The sequence below is a fragment of the Bombina bombina genome, chromosome 3 (genome assembly GCF_027579735.1).
Source record: "Bombina bombina isolate aBomBom1 chromosome 3, aBomBom1.pri, whole genome shotgun sequence".
In the NCBI taxonomy this organism is placed as follows: Eukaryota; Metazoa; Chordata; class Amphibia; order Anura; family Bombinatoridae; genus Bombina; species Bombina bombina.
Window position 1 is genome coordinate 1155735068 of NC_069501.1, and position 27951 is coordinate 1155763018.

A 27951-nucleotide genomic window follows, 5' to 3' on the forward strand; every position below is an offset into this window, starting at 1 on the left:
GACGCACGCTAGTATGGCGCCAATTACATCAGGGACGCCCATAGCGATTACCTTGCAGGACATAGCTGCAATCATGAATAATACCCTGTCAGAGGTATTATCTAGATTGCCTGAATTAAGAGGCAAGCGCGATAGCTCTGGGGTTAGGAGAGATACAGAGCGCGCAAATGCTGTAAGAGCCATGTCTGATACTGCGTCACAATATGCAGAACATGAGGACGGAGAGTTTCAGTCTGTGGGTGACATCTCTGACTCGGGGAAACCTGATTCAGAGATTTCTAATTTTAAATTTAAGCTTGAGAACCTCCGTGTATTGCTTGGGGAGGTATTAGCTGCTCTGAATGACTGTAACACAGTTGCAATTCCAGAGAAATTGTGTAGGATGGATAGATACTATGCGGTGCCGGTGTGTACTGATGCTTTTCCTATACCTAAAAGGCTTACAGAAATTATTAGCAAGGAGTGGGATAGACCCGGTGTGCCCTTTTCCCCACCTCCTATATTTAGAAAAATATTTCCAATAGACGCCACTACACGGGACTTATGGCAGACGGTCCCTAAGGTGGAGGGAGCAGTTTCTACTTTAGCAAAGCGTACCACTATCCCGGTTGAGGACAGTTGTGCTTTTTCAGATCCAATGGATAAAAAATTGGAGGGTTACCTTAAGAAAATGTTTATTCAACAAGGTTTTATTTTACAGCCCCTTGCATGCATTGCGCCTGTCACTGCTGCGGCGGCATTCTGGTTTGAGGCCCTGGAAGAGGCCATCCATACAGCTCCATTGAATGAAATTATTGACAAGCTTAGAACGCTTAAGCTAGCTAACTCATTTGTTTCTGATGCCATTGTTCATTTGACTAAACTAACGGCTAAGAATTCCGGATTTGCCATCCAGGCGCGTAGGGCGCTATGGCTTAAATCCTGGTCAGCTGACGTGACTTCAAAGTCTAAATTACTCAACATTCCTTTCAAGGGGCAGACCTTATTCGGGCCTGGCTTGAAGGAAATTATTGCTGACATTACTGGAGGCAAGGGTCATACCCTTCCTCAGGACAGGGCCAAATCAAAGGCCAAACAGTCTAATTTTCGTGCCTTTCGAAATTTCAAGGCAGGAGCAGCATCAACTTCCTCCACTTCAAAACAAGAGGGAACTGTTGCTCATTCCAGACAGGCCTGGAAACCTAACCAGTCCTGGAACAAGGGCAAGCAGGCCAGAAAGCCTGCTGCTGCCCCCAAGACAGCATGAAGGAACGGCCCCCTATCCGGAAACGGATCTAGTGGGGGGCAGACTTTCTCTCTTCGCCCAGGCGTGGGCAAGAGATGTTCAGGATCCCTGGGCGTTGGAGATCATATCTCAGGGATATCTTCTGGACTTCAAAGCTTCTCCTCCACAAGGGAGATTTCATCTTTCAAGGTTATCAGCAAACCAGATAAAGAAAGAGGCATTCCTAAGCTGTGTGCAAGATCTCCTAGTAATGGGAGTGATCCATCCAGTTCCGCGGATGGAACAAGGACAGGGGTTTTATTCAAATCTGTTTGTGGTTCCCAAGAAAGAGGGAACCTTCAGACCAATCTTGGATCTAAAGATCTTAAACAAATTCCTCAGAGTTCCATCATTCAAAATGGAAACTATTCGGACCATCCTACCCATGATCCAAGAGGGTCAGTACATGACCACAGTGGACTTAAAGGATGCCTACCTTCACATACCGATTCATAAAGATCATTATCGGTTCCTAAGGTTTGCCTTTCTAGACAGGCATTACCAATTTGTAGCTCTTCCCTTCGGGTTGGCCACAGCCCCGAGAATTTTTAGAAAAGTTCTGGGCTCACTTCTGGCGGTTCTAAGACCGCGAGGCATAGCGGTGGCTCCTTATCTAGATGACATCCTGATACAGGCGTCAAGCTTTCAAATTGCCAAGTCTCATACAGAGATAGTTCTGGCATTTCTGAGGTCGCATGGGTGGAAAGTGAACGTGGAAAAGAGTTCTCTATCCCCACTCACAAGAGTCTCCTTCCTAGGGACTCTTATAGATTCTGTAGAGATGAAAATTTACCTGACGAAGTCCAGGTTATCAAAACTTCTAAATGCTTGCAGTGTCCTTCATTCAATTCCACGCCCGTCAGTGGCTCAGTGCATGGAAGTAATCAGCTTAATGGTAGCGGCAATGGACATAGTGCCATTTGCGCGCCCGCATCTCAGACCGCTGCAATTATGCATGCTAAGTCAGTGGAATGGGGATTACTCAGATTTGTCCCCTGGATCAAGAGACCAGAGATTCTCTTCTCTGGTGGCTATCTCGGGTCCATCTGTCCAAGGGTATGTCCTTTTGCAGGCCAGATTGGACGATTGTAGCAACAGATGCCAGCCTTCTAGGTTGGGGTGCAGTCTGGAACTCCCTGAAGGCTCAGGGATCGTGGACTCAGGAGGAGAAACTCCTCCCAATAAATATTCTGGAGTTAAGAGCAATATTCAATGCTCTTCTAGCTTGGCCTCAGTTAGCAACCTTGAGGTTCATCAGATTTCAGTCGGACAACATCACGACTGTGGCTTACATCAACCATCAAGGGGGAACCAGGCGTTCCCTAGCAATGTTAGAAGTCTCAAAGATAATTCGCTGGGCAGAGTCTCACTCTTGCCACCTGTCAGCGATCCACATCCCAGGCGTAGAGAACTGGGAGGCGGATTTTCTAAGTCATCAGACTTTTCATCCGGGGGAGTGGGAACTCCATCCGGAGGTGTTTGCTCAACTGGTCCATCGTTGGGGCAAACCAGAACTGGATCTCATGGCGTCTCGCCAGAACGCCAAGCTTCCTTGTTACGGATCCAGGCCCAGGGACCCGGGAGCGCCGCTGATAGATGCTCTAGCAGCTCCTTGGTTCTTCAACCTGGCTTATGTGTTTCCACCGTTTCCTCTGCTCCCTTGACTGATTGCCAAAATCAAACAGGAGAGAGCATCTGTGATTCTGATAGCGCCTGCGTGGCCACACAGGACCTGGTATGCAGATCTAGTGGACATGTCATCTCTTCCACCATGGACTCTGCCTCTGAGGCAGGACCTTCTAATACAAGGTCCTTTCAATCATCCAAATCTAATTTCTCTGTGACTGACTGCATGGAGATTGAAAGCTTGATTCTATCAAGGCGTGGCTTCTCAGAGTCAGTCATTGATACCTTAATACAGGCACGAAAGCCTGTCACCAGGAAAATCTATCATAAGATATGGCGTAAATATCTTTATTGGTGTGAATCCAAGAGTTACTCATGGAGTAAGGTTAGGATTCCTAGGATATTGTCCTTTCTCCAAGAGGGTTTGGACAAAGGCTTATCAGCTAGTTCTTTAAAGGGACAGATCTCTGCTCTGTCTATTCTTTTGCACAAGCGTCTGGCAGAGGTTCCAGACGTCCAGGCATTTTGTCAGGCTTTGGTTAGGATTAAGCCTGTGTTTAAAACTGTTTCTCCCCTGTGGAGCTTAAACTTGGTTCTTAAAGTTCTTCAGGGAGTTCCGTTTGAACCCCTTCATTCCATTGATATTAAACTTTTATCTTGGAAACTTCTGTTTTTGATGGCTATTTCCTCGGCTTGAAGAGTCTCTGAGTTATCTACCTTACAATGTGATTCTCCTTATCTGATCTTTCATTCAGACAAGGTAGTTCTGCGTACCAAACTTGGGTTTTTACCTAAGGTGGTTTCTAACAGGAATATCAATCAAGAGATTGTTGTTCCATCATTGTGTCCTAATCCTTCTTCAAAGAAGGAACGTCTTTTGCATAATCTGGACATAGTCCGTGCCTTGAAGTTTTACTTACAGGCTACTAAAGATTTTCGTCAAACATCTGCCCTGTTTGTCGTTTACTCTGGACAGAGGAGAGGTCAAAAAGCTTCGGCAACCTCTCTCTCTTTTTGGCTTCGGAGCATAATACGCTTAGCCTATGAGACTGCTGGACAGCAGCCCCCTGAACGGATTACAGCTCATTCTAATAGAGCTGTGGCTTCCACCTGGGCCTTTAAAAATGAGGCCTCTGTTGAACAGATTTGCAAGGCTACGACTTGGTCTTCGCTTCACACCTTTTCAAAATTTTACAAATTTGATACTTTTGCTTCTTCGGAGGCTGTTTTTGGGAGAAAGGTTCTACAGGCAGTGGTTCCTTCCGTTTAAGCTCCTGCCTTGTCCCTCCCATCATCCGTGTACTTTAGCTTTGGTATTGGTATCCCACAAGTAATGGATGATCCGTGGACTGGATACACTTAACAAGAGAAAACATAATTTATGCTTACCTGATAAATGTATTTCTCTTGTAGTGTATCCAGTCCACGGCCCGCCCTGTCCTTTTAAGGCAGGTCTAAATTTTAATTAAACTACAGTCACCACTGCACCCTATAGTTTCTCCTTTCTCGGCTTGTTTCGGTCGAACTGGATATGGCAGTGAGGGGAGGAGCTATATAGCAGCTCTGCTGTGGGTGATCCTCTTGCAACTTCCTGTTGGGAAGGAGAATATCCCACAAGTAATGGATGATCCGTGGACTGGATACACTACAAGAGAAATAAATTTATCAGGTAAGCATAAATTATGTTTTTTCTGTACCTCTCCCCTGTTCTGTTTTATCCCTTCTTCAATCTTTCAAATCCGCAGTTTTGTGATGTCAGATTGCATATTTGTCTTTCATACTACATATTTAAGGTAATGTGGGGATATGTTGGGAAGTATCCCTCTATATCCCTCTCTTCTGACTGGTTAATAATTTGAGAAATTGCTTTTGACAACAATATAATCTGCCTTTTCCTTATAAAGTAATATAGTAATGTCAATAAGAATATTAGTTTCAGTCCTTCATTGTTCTGAATACTAATTGCAAACACAAAATAAACATGGGATATGAGGGGGGGGGGGCGGTAAAAGATAAATGATTAGTTATCAGAATTCAAGTTAATATTCTATTTATATTGGACTTTTGAGTTACCAATAGCTCCTGATAAACTTACAGCAATAGTCAAGAAAATCTTATTTATGCAGATTGGAGTAAATATATATAATTTATTTTATATCCAGGGTTTTTTTTATATCCAGTATAGTTCCATATACTCTGTTTATGATGAACCAACAACTGAGATTATTTTTGTTTTGTAACCTTTCTTACAAAGATTCATTTTCTTTTGTTTCTGAGATCTAATTATATCTGACCTTATCCATTTTAGGAACAGATTAAGATGTATTTGCCTAATGTTATCTCTTATCTGGTCTCATTTCTGTTTATCAGTCCATTGAGCTTTGGCATTTATTTTCTCAAGTGCACATACCGATCTACTCTATCAATTCATATATGTTGTGCTTGGCTTCAGTAAAGGACAAAGCTGTTTGCAGAATGTAACTTTTCTTTCATCTCTAATCTCACCAACATATCTAAAGAGCACCCTTAATAGTTCGGCCTACAGGCACTTTATGACCTTTTTAATGTCAGTGCTATTGCTATTTTCACCCAGGCTCTTTTTCTTTTCTTTTTTTTTTAACACATTTATACTTCAAAAGAGGAAAAAATTGTCTTGTGCTTTCGGTGATTTAAGTTAGCTGCACATTGGTCCGAAAACTTTTCTCCCTGCAGTAAACAAATTAATGTATGTTGAAAATTATGAGTATGCTTTCTCCAAGACATCAATTATACATTGGTTGCTGTGATTGGATTGCTTCAGAACTTTGCTATCACTGGATATTCCAGTTCAGTTTAAGCGGTAAACTTTAAACCCAATTTTAGTTTCAGACTGGAAAAGGTATGCAAGTAGCTGGAATTATATCAGTCTTTAATCTAATTTAGTTTGAGTAACCATATAATCTATTACACCCAGAATATATTACAGACGTGTTATTATTACAGTATTATTATTAGCATTTATTTGTATAAGGCCACAAAATTCCATAGCGTTGGGTACAGAGAGTGGAATATACAATGACAAATGCATACCAGACTAAACAAAACTAGTAGGAGGGCTCTGCTCTGAAGAGCTAACAATCTGCAGGTTGAGGGTGCAGAGACATGAGGCTTGGGGTAGCTTGTCACGTAGGATGAAAATCAAAGGAGAGATGATAAGACTCTATGAATAGGTGGGTTTTAAAAGAGAGTCTGAAGGTATACAAGGTGTTGTAAACCAAAATGCACTGAGTAATATTTTATTAACGTTTCTTTCTAAAGACACAGTGAGTCCACGGATCATCATAATTACTACTGGGAATATCATTCCTGGCCTGCAGGAGGAGGCAAAGAGCACCACATCAAAGCTGTTAAATACCACTCCCCTTACCCACAACCCCCAGTCATTCTCTTTGCTTGTAGTGCAAGGAGATGTCTGATTCTTCTATCAAGAGTTTGTTATTTTTAAGCAAAGCAAGTTTGCTTTGGTTGCTTCTGGGGTATAGCCATAGTTCCATGTCAGTCTCTTCAGTAGAGCAAATGGTGGCTTTTGAGCATTTGGGAACTTGGGAGATATAATCCCCTCTGCGCCTCCCATATAAGTTTATTCTACCCTTGTTTGCTTGTAAAGTCTGAGTAGGATTACTTAGTATTTTTGTTTCTTCCACAGGTCCATGTCAGGAGTTTTTCCCTTTCATACTTTGTGAGCTGCCCTGCTGCTGGGTGGATTATCTTTGAGGTAAGTGCTGTTTTTATTTAAAAGAATTTTGGCACTTGGAGGGTTAATATTCCTGAGAGTTCAGGATTTATTTTCCTGGCAGTACTGTGGGGTAATTTTCCTGACTGTGTTCAGGTTTTTTTATTTCTGAATTGCGTGGGGCATTGTGAAGAGTGGGATGCTAGGCTTTTATTTATTGTTTTGCATTGAAACGTTTGGTTATTTCAGGCAGCTTTATTTTGGCTCTGCCTTTGTGTAAGTTTCTCCCGGCGGCGCTGTTTATATTAGGCTGTTATGCCAGCCGGCAGGTTGTATAACGCCCACAATGGGCGGAGTTTTGGTATGGCGCATAGTGTTCACGCTCTTTCGCTCTGGGGGTTTGTCATTTAGTGCAGCAGTGAGCGGTTTCACTCTGTGTACACTCCGGTGCTGCAGTTTTCTTTGGGAACATTTGTGTGAGGTGCGGTTCAACTATCTGCGCAGTGTTTTCCTCCTGGTTGCGCTTCTCATATCCTACGGCTAGTAGGGGGGTTATTTAGCACCTCAGTTGGGCTGTTAGTGTGCAGAGGTGCTTGTAGGGACCCAGTGCTTTGTTTTTTATTATTAAAGTGATAGTATCGTTATTTAAAGAGACAGTAACTTCTCTTCACATGCAGTGCCCTGCATTTCGTCTCAGGCTAGTTTTTCTTTGCAGGATTTGTCTACTCGCATATCCTCTGCTATATATGAGTCATAGTCTGCTTTTCCTGTGTTACAGGGTAAGCGCAGAAGGATTTCTGACTCTGTTACAGCTTCATCTAATGTTCCTTCTCACAGGACTGAGGAAGAAGATATTTCAGTAGCGGCTGAGGGCGAAATTTCAGACTCTGATAGTGTGTCTCCTTTGGCTGATTCTGAGGTTGTTTCTTTCATATTTAAGCTGGAGCACCTTCGTTTGTTACTCAGGGAAGTTTTGGCTTCTTTGGATGACTGATTCGACGGTCATAGTTACTCCCAAGAAGGCTAGCAAACTTAGCAAATATTTTGATGTTCCTTCTGCAGCAGAAGTTTTTCCTGTTCCAGATAGGGTTTTAGATATTATTTCTAGGGAATGGGAGAGACCTGGAATTCCCTTTTCTCCTTCCCCTATTTTTAGGAGGATGTTTCCTATTGCAGATTCTTTTAAGGAATCCTGGCAGATGGTTCCTAAGGTAGAGGGAGCTATTTCCACTTTAGCTAAGAGGAACACTAATCCTTTTGAGGATAGTTGCTCTTTTAAGGATCCCTTGGATTTGAAGTTGGAGGCTTTACTTAAGAGAATTTATGTTCACCAGGGTTTACAATGGCAACCGGTGGTGTGTATTGCTACGATTACCAGTGCGGCTGCATATTGGTTTGATGCATTGGCTAAATCTATTGAACATGATTCTCCTTTGGAGGAAATTCAGGATAGAATTCAAGCTTTAAAGTTGGCTAATTCTTTTATTGCGGACGCCTCCCTTCAGGTTATCCAACTAGGAGCAAAGATTTCGGGCTTTGCTGTTTTGTCTCGCAGTGCTTTATGGTTAAAGTCTTGGTCTGCGGATTTATCCTCTAAATCTAAGCTTTATCCATCCCTTACAAGGGGAAGACCTTGTTTGGTCCTGGTTTGGCTGAAATTATCTTGGATATTACTGGTTGGAAGGGGCATTCTCTTCCCCAGGATAGGAGAAATAAACAGAAGGGTCGTCAGAGCAATTTTCGTTTCTTTCGTTCCTTCTCTGGTAAGTCTTCCTTTTCCTCCTCCAGACAGGATCAGTCCAAAACTTCTTGGAGGTCCAATCAGTCCTGAAACAAGGGGAAGCAGTCTAAGAAGCCTGCCGCTGATTCTAAGCCAGCATGAAGGGTCTGCCCCCGATCCGGGAATAGATTGCGTGGGGGGCAGGCTGTCTTTGTTCGCTCAAGCCTGGGCAAGGGATGTTCCAGATCCTTGGGTAGTAGATATTGTATCCCAGGGATACAAGCTGGAGTTCAAGACTTTTTTTCCCAGGGGTAGGTTTCATCTCTCAAGGTTATCGGTAAATCAGTTAAAAAAAGAGGCATTCTTAAGTTGTGTTCAGGATCTTTCCGACATGGGAGTGATCGTTCCTGTTCCAGTTCAGGAGCAGGGACTAGGGTTTTATTCCAATCCGTTTATAGTTCCCAAAAAGGAGGGAACTTTCAGACCCATTTTAGATCTCAAATTGGTAAACAAATTTCTCAAGGTTCCATAATTCAAGATGGAGACTATTCGGTCAATTCTTTTTTCTCTTGTTAAGTGTATTCAGTCCACGGGTCATCCATTACTTATGGGATATATTCCCTTCCCAACAGGAAGTTGCAAGAGGATCACCCAAGCAGAGCTGCTATATAGCTCCTCCCCTCACATATCCAGTCATTCTCTTGCAACTCTCAACATAATAGGAAGGTTGTGAGAGGAGTGTGGAGTTTTTATACTTAATTATTTCTTCAATCAAAAGTTTGTTATTTTAAATGGCACCGGAGTGTGCTGTTTTTCTCTCAGGCAGTATTTAGAAGAAGAATCTGCCTGCGTTTTCTATGATCTTAGCAGAAGTAACTAAGATCCACTGGCTGTTCTCGCACATTCTGAGGAATGGGGTAACTTCAGAAAGGGAATAGCATGCGGGGTCCCCTGCAAATGAGGTATGTGCAGTAAATTATTTTTCTAAGGAATGGAATTGACTAAGAAAATACTGCTGATACCGATGTAATGTAAGTACAGCCTTAAATGCAGTAGTAGCGACTGGTATCAGGCTGATGAATGTATGTGCAGTAAAGTAATTTTCTAAGGAATGGAATTTGACTAAGAAAATACTGTTAATACTGAAGTAATGTATGAGCCTTAACTGCAGTAGAAGCAACTGGTAGCAGGCTTATTGATAACACTACATAACCTTTAAAATGTATGTTTAAAACGTTTACTGGCATGTTAATCGTTTTTGTGAGGTACTTTGGTGATAAAACTTATTGGGGCATGATTTTTCCACATGGCTGACGTATATTTCTGCATTAGAAATGGTTATTTGAGGTTTCCCACTGTTGTAATATGAGTGGGAGGGGCCTATTTTAGCGCTTTTTTGCGCAGTAAAAATTCAGTCACAGTCTTCCTGCTTCTTCCTCCTTGATCCAGGACGTCTCTAGAGAGCTCAGGGGTTTTCAAAATTCATTTTGAGGGAGGTAATCAGTCACAGCAGACCTGTGACAGTGTGTTAGACTGTGATAAATACGTTAATTGTGAAATTGATTATCCGTTTTGGGTATTAAGGGGTTAATCATCCATTTGCTAGTGGGTGCAATACTTTGCTAACTTAATACATTTACAGTGAAAATTTGGTTGCTATAACTGATTTGGTTCATTGTTATTTCAACTGTGACAGTTTTTTTGTGCTTCTTAAAGGCGCAGTAGCGTCTTTTATATTGCTTGTAAATTTTTTGAAAGTATTTTCCAAGCTTGCTAGTCTCATTGCTAGTCTGTTTAAACATGTCTGACACAGATTAATCTGTTTGTTCACTATGTTTGAAGACCAATGTGGAGCCCCATAGAAATATGTGTACTAAATGTATTGATGTCACTTTAAATAAAAGTCAGTCTTTATCTGTAAAGAAATTATCACCAGACAACGAGGGGGAAGTTATGCCGACTAACTCTCCTCACGTGTCAGTACCTTCGCCTCCCGCTCAGGAGGCGCGTGATATTGTGGCGCCAAGTACATCAGAGAGGCCCATACAAATCACTTTGCAAGACATGGCTACTGTTATGACAGAAGTATTATCTAAATCAGTGTTTTTCAACCAGTGTGCCGTGGCACACTAGTGTGCCGTGAGAGATCCTCAGGTGTGCCACGGCAGACTGACAACAGTGTGACATATTTTTTTAAACTTTGCTTGTTTTTTACTCCCAGTGCAGGGGTAGTTTGTAGGAGGCATGGCATAACAGCACAATACATACAGTATGTGTGTGTTTGTGTGTATGTGTATATATATAGATATATATATATATATATATATATATATATATATGCTGTATTAGGCTACAATGTGTGATTTTTTTAAAATTTTGGGATGGTGGTGTGCCACAGGATTTTTTAATGTAAAAAAGTGTGCCACGGCAAAAAAAAGGTTAAAAATCACTGATCTAAATTGCCAGAATTAAGAGGCAAGCGCGATAGCTCTGGGTTAAGGACAGAGCGCGCTGATGATGTGAGAGCCATGTCCGATACTGCTTCACAATATGCAGAACACGAGGACGGAGAGCTTCATTCTGTGGGTGACGGATCTGATCCTGGGAGACCGGATTCAGAGATTTCTAATTTTAAATTTAAGCTTGAGAACCTCCGTGTACTGCTAGGGGAGGTATTAGCGGCTCTGAATGATTGTAACACGGTTGCAATTCCAGAGAAATTATGTAGGCTGGATAGATACTATGCGGTGCCGGTGTGTACTGACGTTTTTCCTATACCTAAAAGGCTTACAGAGATTATTAGCAAGGAGTGGGATAGACCCGGTGTGCCCTTTTCCCCTCCTCCGATATTTAGGAAAATGTTTCCATTTTATGGCAGACGGTCCCTAAGGTGGAGGGAGCAGTTTCTACTTTAGCTAAGCGTACCACTATCCCGGTGGAGGATAGTTGTGCTTTTTCGGATCCAATGGACAAAAAATTAGAAGGTTACCTTAAGAAAATGTTTGTTCAACAAGGTTTTATCTTACAGCCCCTTGCATGCATTGCGCCTGTCACTGCTGCGGAGGCATTCTGGTTTAAGTCTCTGGAAGAGGCCATTCGCACAGCTCCATTGGATGAGATTATGGACAAGCTTAAAGCACTTAAGCTAGCTAACGCATTTGTTTCTGATGCCGTTGTACATTTAACCAAACTAACGGCTAAGAACTCCGGATTCGCCATCCAGGCGTGCAGAGCGCTATGGCTTAAATCCTGGTCAGCTGACGTGACTTCTAAATCTAAATTGCTTAATATTCCTTTCAAAGGGCAGACCTTATTCGGGCCCGGCTTGAAAGAAATCATTGCTGACATTACTGGAGGTAAGGGTCATACTCTTCCTCAGGACAGGGCCAAATCAAAGGCCAAACAGTCTAATTTTCGTGCCTTTCGTAACTTCAAGGCAGGAGCAGCATCAACTTCCTCCGCTCCAAAACAAGAAGGAACTGTTGCTCGTTACAGACAGGGTTGGAAAGCTAACCAGTCCTGGAACAAGGGCAAGCAGGCCAGAAAACCTACTACTGCCCCTAAGACAGCATGAAGAGAGGGCCCCCTATCCGGAAACGGATCTAGTGGGGGGCAGACTTTCTCTCTTCGCCCAGGCTTGGGCAAGAGATGTCCAGGATCCCTGGGCGTTGGAGATCATATCTCAGGGATATCTTCTGGACTTCAAAGCTTCTCCTCCACAAGGGAGATTTCATCTTTCAAGGTTATCAGCAAACCAAATAAAGAAAGAGGCATTTCTACGCTGTGTACAAGACCTCCTAGTAATGGGGGTGATCCATCCAGTTCCGCGGACGGAACAAGGGCAAGGATTTTACTCAAATCTGTTTGTGGTTCCCAAGAAAGAGGGAACCTTCAGACCAATCTTAGACCTAAAGATCTTAAACAAATTCCTAAGAGTTCCATCATTCAAAATGGAAACTATTCGAACCATCCTACCCATGATCCAAGAGGGTCAGTATATGACCACAGTGGACTTGAAGGATGCCTACCTTCACATACTGATTCACAAAGATCATTATCGGTACCTAAGATTTGCCTTTCTAGACAGGCATTACCAGTTTGTAGCTCTTCCCTTCGGGTTAGCTACGGCCCCGAGAATTTTTACAAAGGTTCTGGGCTCACTTCTGGCGGTGCTAAGACCGCGAGACATAGCGGTGGCTCCGTACCTAGATGACATTCTGATACAAGCGTCAAGTTTTCAAATTGCCAAGTCTCATACAGAGATAGTTCTGGCATTTCTGAGGTCGCATGGGTGGAAGGTGAACGTGGAAAAGAGTTCTCTATTACCACTCACAAGGGTTCCCTTCCTAGGGACTCTTATAGATTCTGTAGAGATGAAAATTTACCTGACGGAGTCCAGGTTATTAAAACTTCTAAATGCTTGCCGTGTCCTTCATTCCATTCCACGCCCGTCAGTAGCTCAGTGCATGGAAGTAATCGGCTTAATGGTAGCGGCAATGGACATAGTGCCATTTGTGCGCCTGCATCTCAGATCACTGCAATTATGCATGCTAAGTCAGTGGAATGGGGATTACTCAGATTTGTCCCCTCTACTAAATCTGGATCAAGAGACCAGAGATTCTCTTCTCTGGTGGCTTTCTCGGGTCCATCTGTCCAAAGGGATGACCTTTCGCAGGCCAGATTGGACGATTGTAACAACAGATGCCAGCCTACTAGGTTGGGGCGCAGTCTGGGACTCCCTGAAGGCTCAGGGATCGTGGACTCAGGAGGAAAAACTCCTCCCAATAAATATTCTGGAATTAAGAGCAATATTCAATGCTCTTCTAGCTTGGCCTCAGTTAGCAACACTGAGGTTCATCAGATTTCAGTCGGACAACATCACGACTGTGGCTTACATCAACCATCAAGGCGGAACCAGGAGTTCCCTAGCGATGTTAGAAGTCTCAAAGATAATTCGCTGGGCAGAGTCTCACTCTTGCCACCTGTCAGCGATCTACATCCCAGGCGTGGAGAACTGGGAGGCGGACTTTCTAAGTCGCCAGACTTTTCATCCGGGGGAGTGGGAACTTCATCCGAAGGTCTTCGCTCAACTGATTCGTCGTTGGGGCAGACCGGAACTGGATCTCATGGCGTCTCGCCAGAACGCCAAACTTCCTTGTTACAGATCCAGGTCCAGGGACCCGGGAGCGGCGCTGATAGATGCTCTAGCAGCCCCTTGGGTTTTCAACATGGCTTATGTGTTTCCACCATTTCCGCTGCTTCCTCGACTGATTGCCAAGATCAAACAGGAGAGAGCATCAGTGATTCTGATAGCGCCTGCGTGGCCACGCAGGACCTGGTATGCAGACCTAGTGGACATGTCGTTCTGTCCACCATGGTCTCTGCCTCTGAGGCAGGACCTTCTAATTCAGGGTCCTTTCAACCATCCAGATCTAATTTCTCTGAGACTGACTGCATGGAGATTGAACGCTTGATTCTATCAAAGCGTGGCTTCTCGGAGTCGGTGATTGATACCTTAATACAGGCTCAGAAACCTGTTACCAGAAAAATTTACCATAAGATATGGCGTAAATACTTGTATTGGTGTGAATCCAAGAATTACTCATGGAGTAAGGTTAGGATTCCTAGGATATTGTCTTTTCTACAAGAGGGTTTAGAAAAGGGCTTATCTGCTAGTTCGTTAAAGGTACAGATTTCTGCTCTGTCTATTCTTTTACACAAACGTCTGGCAGAGGTTCCAGACGTTCAGGCTTTTTGTCAGGCTTTGGCTAGGATTAAGCCTGTGTTTAAGACTGTTGCTCCGCCGTGGAGCTTAAACTTAGTTCTTAAAGTTCTTCAAGGTGTTCCGTTTGAACCCCTTCATTCCATTGATATTAAGCTGTTATCTTGGAAAGTTCTGTTTTTGATGGCTATTTCCTCGGCTCGAAGAGTCTCTGAGTTATCTGCCTTACATTGTGATTCTCCTTATCTGATTTTCCATTCAGACAAGGTAGTTCTGCGTACTAAACCTGGGTTCTTACCTAAGGTAGTTTCTAACAGGAACATCAATCAAGAGATTGTTGTTCCATCATTATGTCCTAACCCTTCTTCAAAGAAGGAAAGACTTTTGCATAATCTGGACGTAGTCCGTGCCCTGAAGTTCTATTTACAGGCAACTAAAGATTTTTGTCAAACTTCTTCCCTGTTTGTCGTTTACTCTGGACAGAGGAGAGGTCAAAAAGCTTCGGCTACCTCTCTCTCCTTTTGGCTTCGTAGCATAATACGTTTAGCCTATGAGACTGCTGGACAGCAGCCCCCTGAAAGAATTACAGCTCATTCCACTAGAGCTGTGGCTTCCACCTGGGCCTTTAAGAATGAGGCCTCTGTTGAACAGATTTGCAAGGCTGCGACTTGGTCTTCGCTTCATACCTTTTCAAAATTTTACAAATTTGACACTTTTGCTTCTTCGGAGGCTGTTTTTGGGAGAAAGGTTCTACAGGCTGTGGTTCCTTCCGTTTAAAGTTCCTACCTGGTCCCTCCCATCATCCGTGTACTTTAGCTTTGGTATTGGTATCCCATAAGTAATGGATGACCCGTGGACTGAATACACTTAACAAGAGAAAACATAATTTATGCTTACCTGATAAATTTATTTCTCTTGTAGTGTATTCAGTCCACGGCCCGCCCTGTCTTTTTGAGGCAGATCTAAATTTTTATTAAAACTCCAGTCACCACTGTAACCTATAGTTTCGCCTTTCTTGTCTTGTTTCGGTCGAATGACTGGATATGACATGTGAGGGGAGGAGCTATATAGCAGCTCTGCTTGGGTGATCCTCTTGCAACTTCCTGTTGGGAAGGGAATATATCCCATAAGTAATGGATGACCCGTGGACTGAATACACTACAAGAGAAATAAATTTATCAGGTAAGCATAAAGTATGTTTTTTTTTTGTTTTTTTTATTGAGCATAATAAAAAGAAAAAGTACAAGCAAAAAGAGAATACAGAGTCATAAACTTCTCCAGCTTTGCCTATTTAACACATTGTAAAAATAAAAATACATTTACAAGTCTCTAGTCCTCCCAAGACTCTGTAAATGACAATTTAATAGTCCATATCTCTGTCTCTCTCTCAAAATTTCCATAGCTCGATTTTCAAATTTCTATTGTTTGAAATACCATAACATCGATAACAGATGTACAAAAAAACAAAATTTACACCGTAATTGGTTTACCTTTTTATTATTCTCTCTCTCTCCCCCCACCCCCTCTCCCCCCCTCCCGGGCCCCCTGCCCGCCACGTATTTCCATGACTATTCTTTTTAATTTAGCCATTGTATAGGTAATACTTCTGCTGCAATTACTTCAATAAATGGAGATGTATTCCTAAGTGGCTCTGTAAATTGTATTTGTTGCTCTATTGGCCATGAACAGATATACTTCTTCCATTTCTTGAAAATTTTTATGAATGTGTTTCGGGCATTCACCCTCAGGTTTTGTCTTTCAATGATCATCTGTAGCTTAATGTTATTAACTAGTTCACTTAAACTGGGAGCTTGCTTGTATTTCCACATCTTGAATATTAAATTGCGTGCAAGTAGAATTACGATATTCAGTAATTGCCTGTCCCCCACTTTCTCCTTTTGGCACAAAAAAAATATTTCTGTGCAGTCTAATACCATCTTATCACCAAGATATTTATTAACCCAGAATTGTACTTTTAACCAGTATTGTTGTACCTTGGGGCAGCTCCAAAGGTAATATAATATATTGGCCCTATCTTCACTGCATTTGTGGCACACATTTTGTTGTGTCGTTACCCATTTACTCATTCTTTCCGGTGTTAAATAATAGTTATTTATTAACTTACGTTGTGATTCTCTCAGATTAACCCTGTCTGTGGTCTCCTCTACTCTTTTAATACTACTCGTTATGTCCTCTTCTTGTATATTACCAAAATATTTCATAAATTGGTGTTTCAACTTATTCATATGTTGTTGTCCTGTATTTTTCAGTATCTGCTGGTACCAGTACGATATTGATCTAAAGCCTGCCTTATATATTTTTAGACCTGCATCCGTAAACTCTTGCCCCCATTCCGTACCATATTCACTATTTTTTATAGCTATGTAGTGGCGAATTTGTAGGTATGCGTAAAAATTCTTCACTGGGAGTCTAAATTCTATTGCTAAATTTTCAAACGTTTTAATCTCGGTATTATCCAGCATCTTTAGTTGTACAAATTCTTTAATACCTTTCTCCTGCCATTCCTGAAATACTTTATTCTGGAACTATTCGGTCAATTCTACCTCTGGTTCAGGAGGGTCAGTTCATGACTACAGTAGATCTGAAGGATGCATATCTACATATTCCTATTTACAAGGATCGTCACAATTTTCTGAGATTTGCTTTTCTAGACCAGCATTTTCAGTTTGTGGCTCTTCCTTTTGGTATTGCAACTGCTCCCAGGGTTTATTCAAAGGTCCTGGGTGCGTTACTGGCAGTTCTCAGATTGCAGGGGGTTGCAGTAGCTCCTTACCTGGACGACATTCTGGTTCAGGTGCCATCTTTTCAACTAGCAAACTCTCACACAGAGTTGTTGTCTTTTCTGCGCTCCCACGGTTGGAAGGTGAATTTAGGAAAAAGTTCCTTGATTCCGGCCACAAGGGTGGTATTCTTGGGAACCATTATAGATTCTCCTGAAATTAAGATTTTTTTTGACAGAAGCAAGGAAGTCAAAAATGTTAAATTCATGTCTAGCTCTTCAGTCATCTCCTTGGCCGTCGGTGGCCCAGTGTATGGAGGTTATTGGTCTGATGGTTTCGGTCATGGACATCATTCCGTTTGCTCGGTTTCACCTCAGACCTCTGCAGTTATGCATGCTTAGTTAGTGGAACAGAGATTATACAGATCTGTCTCCAAAGATTGTTCTTGATCAGGCTGCAAGAGATTATTTTCCGTGGTGTTTGTCTCAGGATCATCTCTCCCAGGGAACCTGTTTTCGCAGGCCTACCTGGGTGATTGTGACAACGGATGCCAGTCTGCTGGGTTAGGGAGCTGTCTGGAGTTCTCTGAAGGCTCAGGGTCTGTGGACCTGGGAGGCATCAGTTCTTCCTAGAAATTTCTTAGAATTGAGAGCAATCTTTAATGCTCTTCTAGCCTGGCCTCAGTTGGCTTCAACTCACCGTTTATCAGATTTCAGTCGGACAATATAACGTCCATGGCTTACATCAATCATCAAGGGGTAACTTGGAGTTCCCTGGCGATGAAGGAGGTAGCCAGGATTATTCAGTAGGCGGAGGCTCACAATTGCTGTCTGTCTGCGATCCACATTCCAGGGGTGGACAATTGGGTAGCGGATTTTCTGAGCAGACAGACTTTTCATCCGGGGGAGTGGGAACTTCATCCGGAGGTGTTTTCCAGCTTGAGTCTCAGATGGGGTCAACTGGAATTGAATCTTTTGGCATCTCGTCACAATGCCAAGCTTCTGAAGTACGGATCAAGGTCTAGGGATCCTCAAGCTGTTCTAATAGACGCTTTGGCAGTTCCTTGGAAGTTCAGTCTGGCATATGTGTTTCTTTCATGTAATTAGCAAGAGTCCATGAGCTAGTGACGTATGGGATATACATTCCTACCAGGAGGGGCAAAGTTTCCCAAACCTCAAAATGCCTATAAATACACCCCTCACCACACCCACAAATCAGTTTTACAAACTTTGCCTCCCATGGAGGTGGTGAAGTAAGTTTGTGCTAGATTCTACGTTGATATGCGCTTCGCAGCAGGCTGGAGCCCGGTTTTCCTCTCAGTGTGCAGTGAATGTCAGAGTGATGTGAAGAGAGTATTGCCTATTTGAATTCAATGATCTCCTTCTAGGGGGTCTATTTCATAGGTTCTCTGTTATTGGTCGTAGAGATTCATCTCTTACCTCCCTTTTCAGATCGACGATATACTCTTATATATACCATTACCTCTACTGATTCTCGTTTCAGTACTGGTTTGGCTTTCTACTACATGTAGATGAGTGTCCTGGCGTAAGTAACTCTTATTTTCTGTGACACTCTAAGCTATGGTTGGGCACTTTTATATAAAGTTCTAAATATATGTGTTTAAACATTTATTTGCCTTGATTCAGGATGTTCAACGTTCCTTATTTCAGACAGTCAGTTTCATATTTGGGATAATGCATATGAATCAAAATTTGACTTTTTTCCTGTGGGCTGTTAGGCTCGCGGGGGCTGAAAATGCTTCATTTTATTGCGTCATTCTTGGCGCGGACTTTCTTGGCGCAAACATTTTCTTGTCTTTTTCGGCGTCATACGTGTCGCCGGAAGTTGCATCATTATTTTGACGTTTTTTGCGCCAAAAAATGTCGGCGTTACCGGATGTGGCGTCAAAAGCATTTAGGCGCCAAATAATGTGGGCGGATTTTTTGGCGCTAAAAAATTTGAGCGTCATTGTTGTCTCCACAATATTTAAGTCTCATTGTTTATTGCTTCTGGTTGCTAGAAGCTTGTTCATTGGCATTTTTTTCCCATTCCTGAAACTGTCATTTAAGGAATTTGATCAATTTTGCTTTATATGTTGTTGTTTTTTTCTATTACATATTGCAAGATGTCTCAGATTCACCCTGAATCAGAAGCCACTTCTGGAAAAACGCTTAAATGATTTACAGTTCTACCAAATCTAAGTTCATTTATTTTAAATGTTATAAATGTTTATCTTTAGCTATGGTTTGTAATAAGTTACTTATTATGATATACTTTTACATGCAGAATCCATTAGTATTTATACTTTATATATTGCAATTCTTACATCTTATGTACAAGAAATATTTAGAAGATTTATAAGAAATATTTTTCTGATTCTATTTTAAAGGGTTTGTCTGACTTTGTGCCTTCTAATAAAATTTTTAGGTCTTTTTCACTTCTTTTTTAATTATTGAAGTTTCAAATGACCAACAACATACTGAGTTATCCTTCTCTGATGATGTTTTTTTCTCTTTCAGAAATTCTCTTCATCAGATATTGATACTAACAAATCTACTTTTTTATTATTTTTTTATTATTAAAGTACATTTGTTCTTTGTTGAAAAGGTGTTGATTATTTTGGATATTAAGGTAACTAGTTCTTTAAGACTAGCTGACACTATTTCTGCCTATTTATTCTTCTGTGTTTTCAGAGGTTTTCTTTCCAATTCCCCATACTAGGGAATGGAATAGGCTGAGAATTTTCTTTTATTCCTTCTTCAAAGGTTTTAAACTATATTCTTTGCCAGCAGTTAAATTCAATTTGGAGGGTTCTCCAAGTTATTGGGGCTATCTCTACTCCTACTAATTATGCTATTGTTTCTATAGCAAAATAGTATTTATTTTTCTTTAGATAATTGTATCTTATTTATGGAAAATTATTTAGTTTCAGGTACTTTTCTTGGTCCTGTGATTTATTTGGATATTGCAATTGCTTCATTTTTTCTGTTTACTATAAGATCAAGTATCAGATTATGATTTATTTTAGCATTGTTAAAGGGACAACATTTGCTAGACTAGGTGCTGTTGCATTTGTCTTGTTGTTTTGCATTTATTGATTATGGAAGTCCACTGTATTGACTGGTCCTTTAAACTGGACTATCATGCTAATTACATTTGTGTCTTCATTTTATTGAATATTTTCGCAAATGAGGGTTAATCTATGTCTTTAGCTATTTTAGCTAGAAGAATTTTGTGATTTTTAAAAAATCCATATTTCTTTTGTTCTAAGATAATCAATTATTTGTTTTATAATTGGATTCAATTCTTAACTGTTACTCTGGGCTTCAAGATTGAGTTCTAAGACTAAAACTTTAAGCTTATACTAGTTTGGTTGTTCTTATTAAGGAACGAATTCCTGAGTTCCTTCCCAAGTAACATGTTTATAATTGGAAATTTTTCAGTTCGAAATCAGCTCCCTAATATTGCGATGTACATGCCGTATTCCAGCTTGGCTGGTAAGGGGCAGGTTAAGACTTCTTTGAAATTTATTTGGTTCTATTTGGTCCAAATTTCTTTGATTTTATTCCAGTAAGGCTAAAACTTTCTTTAAGTGTGTTTCTGCCTTTTTATGGTCATTGATAGCATTATTTGTTTTCATTAGATACAATAAATGCATATTTTCATTTTTCTGTTTTCATTCAGATTATTTTCTGAGGATGCAGAATCTCATATGATTCACTTTGCTCTTCAGGACATAGTTAGAGGATCTTTTTTTCAAAGCTCTTGATTCCTCACGCAAGGGTCACCTTTTTTAGGTTTCCAGATAGTTTATGTCACTGTCTTTGTCTCTATCAGACAAGGGACAATTTTATTGGGTTCCGTCTATCGGTACCTTTAGTCTCTATTATTTCCTTCAGTTGCTATATATGCATAGAAGTTTTAGGTCGTATGGCCACAGCATTGGATTCAATTCCCTTTTGCTCATTTTCAATAGAAAGAACCTTCCCAGTCTTTTATGAGTGTTGTTTCTTCAAGAACATGGTTGGGGGATCAATTTACCAAAAAGTTCGTTGATTCCTCAGACAAGGGTAACCTTTTTAGGTTTCCAGATAGATTCAGTGTCCATGACTCTGTCTCTGACAGACAAGAGACGTCTGAAATTGGTTTCAGCTTGTCGAAACCTTCAGTCTCAATCATTCCCTTCGGTAGCCTTATGTATGGAAATTCTAGGTCTTATGACTGCTGCATTGGACGCGATCCCCTTTGCTCGTTTTCACATGCGACCTCTTCAGCTCTGTATGCTGAACCAGTGGTGCAGGGATTATACAAAGATATCTCAATTAATATCTTTAAAACCGATTGTTTGACATCCTCTGACGTGGTGGACAGACCACCATCGTTTAGTTCAGGGGGCTTCTTTTGTTCTTCCAACCTGGACTGTGATCTCAACAGATGCAAGTCTGACAGGTTGGGGAGCTGTATGGGGGTTTCTGACAGCACAAGGGGTTTGGGAATCTCAGGAGGCGAGATTACCAATCAACATTTTGGAACTCCGTGCAATTTTCAGAGCTCTTCAGTCTAAAGAGAGAGTCGTTCATTTGTTTCCAGACGGACAATGTCACAACCGTGGCATATGTCAATCATCAAGGAGGGACTCTCAGTCCTCTGGCTATAAAGAAGTATCTCGAATACTTGTATGGGCGGAATACAGCTCCTGTCTAATTTCTGAGGTTCATATCCCAGGTATAGACAATTGGGAAGCGGACTATCTCAGTCGCCAAACGCTACATCCGGGCGAATGGTCTCTTCACCCAGAGGTTTTTCTTCAGATTGTTCAAATATGGGGACTTCCAGAAATAGATCTGATGGCTTCTCATCTAAACAAGAAGCTTCCCAGGTATCTGTCCAGATCCAGGGATCCTCAGGCGGAAGCAGTGGATGCATTGTCACTTCCTTGGAAGTATCATCCTGCTTATATCTTTCCGCCTCTAGTTCTTCTTCCAAGAGTGATTTCCAAATCATGGCCTCACAGGTTTTGGTATGTGGATCTTGTCCGGATGGCTCCTAGAGGTTTCTCTGACTCCGTAATTAATACTATGTTACAGGCTCGTAAATCTGTATCTAGGATGATATATTATCGAGTCTGGAAGACTTACATTTCTTGGTGTTTTTCTCATCTTTTTTCTTGGCATTCTTTTAGAATTCCTAGAATTTTACAGTTTCTTCAGGATGGTTTGGATAAAGGTTTGTCTGCAAGTTCCTTGAAAGGACAAATCTCTGCTTTTTCTGTTCTTTTTCACAGAAAGATTGCTAGTCTTCCTGATATTTATTGTTTTGTACAAGCTTTGGTTCGTATACAACCTGTTATTAAGTCAATTTCTCCTCCTTGGAGTTTGAATTTGGTTCTAGGGGCTCTTCAAGCTCCTCCGTTTGAACCTATGCATTCGCTGGATGTTAAATTACTTTCTTGGAAAGTTTTGTTTCTTTTGGCCATCTCTTCTGCTAGAAGAGTTTCTGAATTATCTGCTCTTTCTTGTGAGTCTCCTTTTCTGATTTTTCAACAGGATAAGGCGATTTTGCGAACTTCATTTAAATTCTTACCTAAGGTTGTGAATTCTAACAACATTAGTAGAGAAATTGTGGTTCCTTCGTTGTGTCCTAATCCTAAGAACTCTAAGGAAAGATCGTTGCATTCTTTGGATGTAGTTAGAGCTTTGAAATATTATGTTGAAGCTACTAAAGATTTCCGAAAGACTTCTAGTCTATTTGTTATCTTTTCTGGTTCTAGGAAAGGTCAAAAGGCTTCTGCCATTTCTTTGGCATCTTGGTTAAAATCCTTGATTCATCATGCTTATGTCGAGTCGGGTAGAACTCCGCCTCAAAGGATTACAGTTCATTCGACTAGGTCAGTTTCTACTTCCTGGGCATTTAGGAATGAAGCTTCGGTTGATCAGATTTGCAAAGCAGCAACTTGGTCTTCTTTGCATACTTTTACTAAATTCTACCATTTGGATGCGTTTTCTTCTTCTGAAGCAGTTTTTAGTAGAAAAGTACTTCAGGCAGCTGTTTCAGTTTGATTCTTCTGCTTATAATTTCAGTTTTTTTCATTATAAGATTTAAACTTTATTTTGGGGTGTGGATTATTTTTAAGCGGAATTGGCTGTCTTTATTTTATCCCTCCCTCTCTAGTGACTCTTGCGTGGAAGATCCACATCTTGGGTATTCATTATCCCATACGTCACTAGCTCATGGACTCTTGCTAATTACATGAAAGAAAACATAATTTATGTAAGAACTTACCTGATAAATTCATTTCTTTCATATTAGCAAGAGTCCATGAGGCCCACCCTTTTTTGAGGTGGTTATGATTTTTTTGTATAAAGCACAATTATTCCAATTCCTTATTTTATATGCTTTCGCACTTTTTTCTTATCACCCCACTTCTTGGCTATTCGTTAAACTGATTTGTGGGTGTGGTGAGGGGTGTATTTATAGGCATTTTGAGGTTTGGGAAACTTTGCCCCTCCTGGTAGGAATGTATATCCCATACGTCACTAGCTCATGGACTCTTGCTAATATGAAAGAAATGAATTTTTCAGGTAAGTTCTTACATAAATTATGTTTTCCTCCGTTTGCCCTTCTTCCTCTGGTCATTGCTCGGATCAGACAGGAGAGGTCGTCAGTGATTCTCATTGCGCCGGCTTGGCCTCGCAGGATCTGGTATACAGACCTGGTGGAGATGTCATTGTCTCCACCATGGAGTCTTCCATTAAGGAAGGACCTTCTACTTCAGGGGCCCTTCGTTCATCCAAATCTCGATTCTCTGAAGCTGACTGCTTGGAGATTGAACGCTTGATTCTTTCTAAGCGTGGTTTTTCTGAGACAGTCATTTAGACTATGATTCAGGCGCGTAAGCCTGTGACTAGAAAGATTTATTACAAGATATGACATAAATATATGTATTGGTGTGAATCTAATGGCTACTCTTGGAGTAGAATTAAGATTTGTGCATTTTCTCCAGGAGGGTCTGGAGAAAGGTTTGTCTGTTAGTACCCTGAAGGGTCAAATTTCTGCGTTGTCTATTTTGTTGCACAAGCGTCTGGCGGATGTGCCAGATGTTCATTCTTTTTGTCAGGCTCTGGTTAGAATCCGGCCTATGGTTAAGTTTGTGACTCCTCCTTGGAGTCTTAATTTAGTTCTGAGAGTTCTTCAACAGGCTCCGTTTGAGCCTATGCATTCCTTGGATATCAAGTTATTAACCTGGAAGGTTTTATTTTTAGTTGCTATCTCTTCGGCTCAAAGAGTTTTGTAGCTTTCTGCGCTGCAGTGTGAGTCTCCTTTCCTTATTGTTCATTCTGATAAGGTAGTACTTCAGTTTCTTCCCAAGGTTGTTTCTGAAAAGAGTATTAATCAAGAAATTGTTGTTCCTTCTTTGTGTCCTAATCCTTCTTCTCATAAGGAACGTTTATTGCACAACTTGGATGTAGTCCGTGCATTGAAGTATTATTTGCAGGCGACTAAGGATTTTCGCCAGTCTTCCTCTTTATTTGTTGTTTTTTCTGGGAAACGTAAAAATCAGAAAGCTATGGCTACTTCTTTTTCGTGTTGGTCGAGGAGTCTTGTTCATTTGGCATATGAGACTGCTGGTCAGCAGCCTCCTAAGAAAATAACGGCTTATTCTACGAGGGCTGTTTCTTCTACTTGGGCTTTCAAAAATGGTGCTTCTGTAGATCAGATTTGCACGGCTGCTACTTGGTCTTCTCTGCACACTTTTTCTAAATTTTACAAATGTGATACTTTTGCTTCTGCTTAGGCTTTTGGGAGAAAGGTTCTTTAAGCAGTGGTGCCTTCCGTTTAGGCTAACTGTCTTGTCCCTCCCTTATCATCTGTGTCCTCTAGCTTGGGTATTGATTCTCAATAGTAATTATGATGATCCGTGGAAAGAAGTCATTAGAAAGAAAATGAAATTTATGCTTACCTGATAAATTTGTTTCTTTCTTGACTTTCAGACAGTTTATTTTTTCATAAACCTCAGGCACCTCTGCACCTTATATTACTTCCTTTCTCCTTTCCCTTTGGTCGAATGACTGGGGGTTGTGGGTAAGGGGAGTGGTATTTAACAGCTTTGCTGTGGTGCTCTTGGCCTCCTCCTGCGGCCAGAAGTGATATTCCCAATAGTAATTATGATGATCCGTGGACTCACTGTTTCTAGAAAGAAACAAATTTATAAAGTAAGCATACATTTCATTTTTTAATTCTCAGCATTATATTTTGTGTGCGTTGAATACCTCCTGGTTATTTTATTCAATAGTTTATATACAAAATAAGCAACTCAATTACTTCTGTCATTCTTGTGGTGACATATGATCATGGCTGACAGAAAGGTGCATCCTACTCATTAGTATATTATATCAGTTCTAGTATATTAATAGAGACTTGCTAAGTAAAGATACTAATAAAGGACAGGCATTTAATCTAGGTCATTTAAGAGACTATATAAGAACAATTTCAGCAATTAGTTTTGAGTATAAATATTTAATTTACTAGACCTCCATGATAATTTCCTGGTTACAGTGGCAGTTATTTTATGTATACAGCAAATTTAAGAATACAATTTATAACCTCCACTGCTATATCCGCATGATTCCCATTTATTCTGGACCGTGTTTTATTTTCAAGCATACATAGTAATTTAAAGAAATGTTTTATATTGATGTAATGTTGTGTTGTAAAAATCTCTGTATAGCTGCATGTTTAACTGTGACTTGAAATGTGTAGATGTCCCGTGCTTTTGTCCTATACTGAAGGTTAATACTATCTATTCTCACAAATTCTTAAAGGGACATTCTAGACAAAAAAATGATATCCACACCAGTGCATTTTCATTTTGTATTAGCAAAACGGCTTCTATTAAAAGCTAATGCTATTATCAGTGAGAGCTTTTACTGTGCATGTGTATGTAAAGCATATCTACATATGCACCTCTACACCAGCATTTTAATCAGTATGTCTGGTCTGAGAGTTGGTAGTTCCTTGTATGGCATTGACAAATATTTATATGATACAAGCCACTGACTGCAGTTTCAACAGACACACTAAGTAAAATGTTGGTGCAAGAAGCATATTTATGTTTCACATGCACAGTTTTTACTAGATGTATTTTTGCTAATACATGTGCATTGCAAAAATGTTTCTGTTAAAAAAAAATAAAAAATTCTTAAGTACTTTACAATTTTGGCTGGAATGTCCCTTTTAATTTCATTCACTATATATACACAAATGGTGGTTTCAAACCACTTGAAGTTATGTAGAATCATAGAAGTCTTTGAGACACGAGTAAGTAGTATCCTGTTTTCTCTCTCTCTCTTAACCTCTCTCACTCCTCCCTAGAAATGCATACATGGCTATCTTTTCTAACAAAATTAGGGATGTGTAATTTAGAAAACCTGCTTTATTAAGAACAAATATGCATGCATTTACATATCATAACAGATCATGTTTAAACTAAAACATTTTTTATTAGAATTGTTTAATTAAAATATATATATATATTTTTTTTTTTTCAGGTTCCAAAAGGTTTACCATATTTTTCTGTGGACTTTGGACTTCAGGGAGGGTTTGCACATGTCATTGAAAACCATCATAAATTCCCACACTATTTTGGCAAGGTACCACATTGATATTAAAGCATAGTAGTAATATATGGGGCTTGGTTTATTCAGCAGACTGATTGAAATTTCCACTTCCATATACAGAACACATTTTCAACATTCTACTATTTGTATGTTGGGCATAGGGCCTGTAAAGATATTTAAAGGGACGTTAAACACCCCCGTAATTATGTTGTTGTTTTGGAATAGTTTAACATATCAGCAGAGTGTGAATGTTTTAAGAGCAGAATAACACCTTGTGTTCTGCAATTTTTTTCCCTATAGTGGCTAAACTCCACTTATCTGAGGTTCATTTGGTACTATGTGGAAGGAATAGGTTTGTGAAGCCTGCATTGTGCACTTCGAATTTTTGAATTTAATAAAAAAAAATTAAGGGGGTACAATAAATGAGAGTAGACTGCACATTTATATAGATAATTTAAGTTTTTACATTGTTATCTCAAAGTGTTTGCCGTCCTTTTTAATATTGGAAAATTTATTTTTCCAGCATTTACTTGTGTGATTTGTATCATATGAAAATCCAAAGTAATATATTAGGGGGATATTATAAGAAAGTTATTTTTTTTCCATATTCATTTTTTAAAATGATAATAAAATATAATAATTGAAGATCCTTCTTGTATAACTTCGGTTTAAACCTATTTGGAGAGAGTGAGTTTAAGCTTTTTACTGCCGCTAAATATTTTTCTTTCATGTAATTAGCAAGAGTCCATTAGCTAGTGACGTATGGGATATATATTCCTACCAGGAGGGGCAAATTTTCCTAAATCTCAAATGCCTATAAATACACCCCTCACCACGCCCACAACTCAGTCTTACAAACTTTGTGCTTGTTTTTTATGTTTTTTTCTATGATAAGCACTTCTAAGCATTCTGAAGCCCAATTTCTCTCAGAGTACAGTGTTTGTCAGAGGGATGTGAAGAGAGTATCACCTATTAATTTTATGGTTTCTCTCACGGGAAATATTTTCAAGGGTTTTCAGATCAATGATATACTTTTATATACCATTACCTCTGCTGATAGTTTTCAGTACTGGTTTGGCTATCTGCTATATGTGGATGGGTGTCATTCTTTAAGTATGTATCCTTATTTAAAATACTCTCAGCTATGGTTTGGCGCTTTATGTATTAATATAAAGTTTTAAATATATGTATTTTACTTATATTTGCCATGAGTCAGGTCTATGTATATTTCCCTTTGCAGTCTAAACAGTTTCATTATAGGAATCATGTTTGGGAAGTTTATTTAAACTTTTTTCTTACCTGGGGTTCAGTCTTTTTCTAATTTGACTTGTTTTTCATTTTTTTGCAGGCAAATCTAGGCTCACAAGGATGCAGAATGCAGTTTTTTATTGCGTCATTCTTGGCGCAAAATTGTTTTGCCACAAAGTTGTGCCTCTGATGGCGCAGATTTCGTCATTTCCTGCTTCTTTGTTGACGCTAGTTGTTTTGGTGCGAAATCTTGTTTATTATGACGCGAGTTGTGTCATTTTCTGGTGTTAGTTTTGCGCCA

At 40.3% G+C, this 27951-nt stretch overlaps 1 protein-coding gene across 3 annotated transcripts in view; it reads left to right on the forward strand.

The window, feature by feature from the left end:
• CWF19L2 (CWF19 like cell cycle control factor 2) overlaps positions 1-27951 on the forward strand; it is an 803233-nt gene that overhangs the window by 693019 nt on the left and 82263 nt on the right. For all 3 annotated transcript variants that reach the window (XM_053708563.1, XM_053708564.1, XM_053708565.1), the window contains exon 17: positions 26334-26435. In XM_053708563.1, the coding sequence (XP_053564538.1) occupies positions 26334-26435 (102 nt within the window). The remainder of the gene's footprint in view (positions 1-26333; positions 26436-27951) is intronic.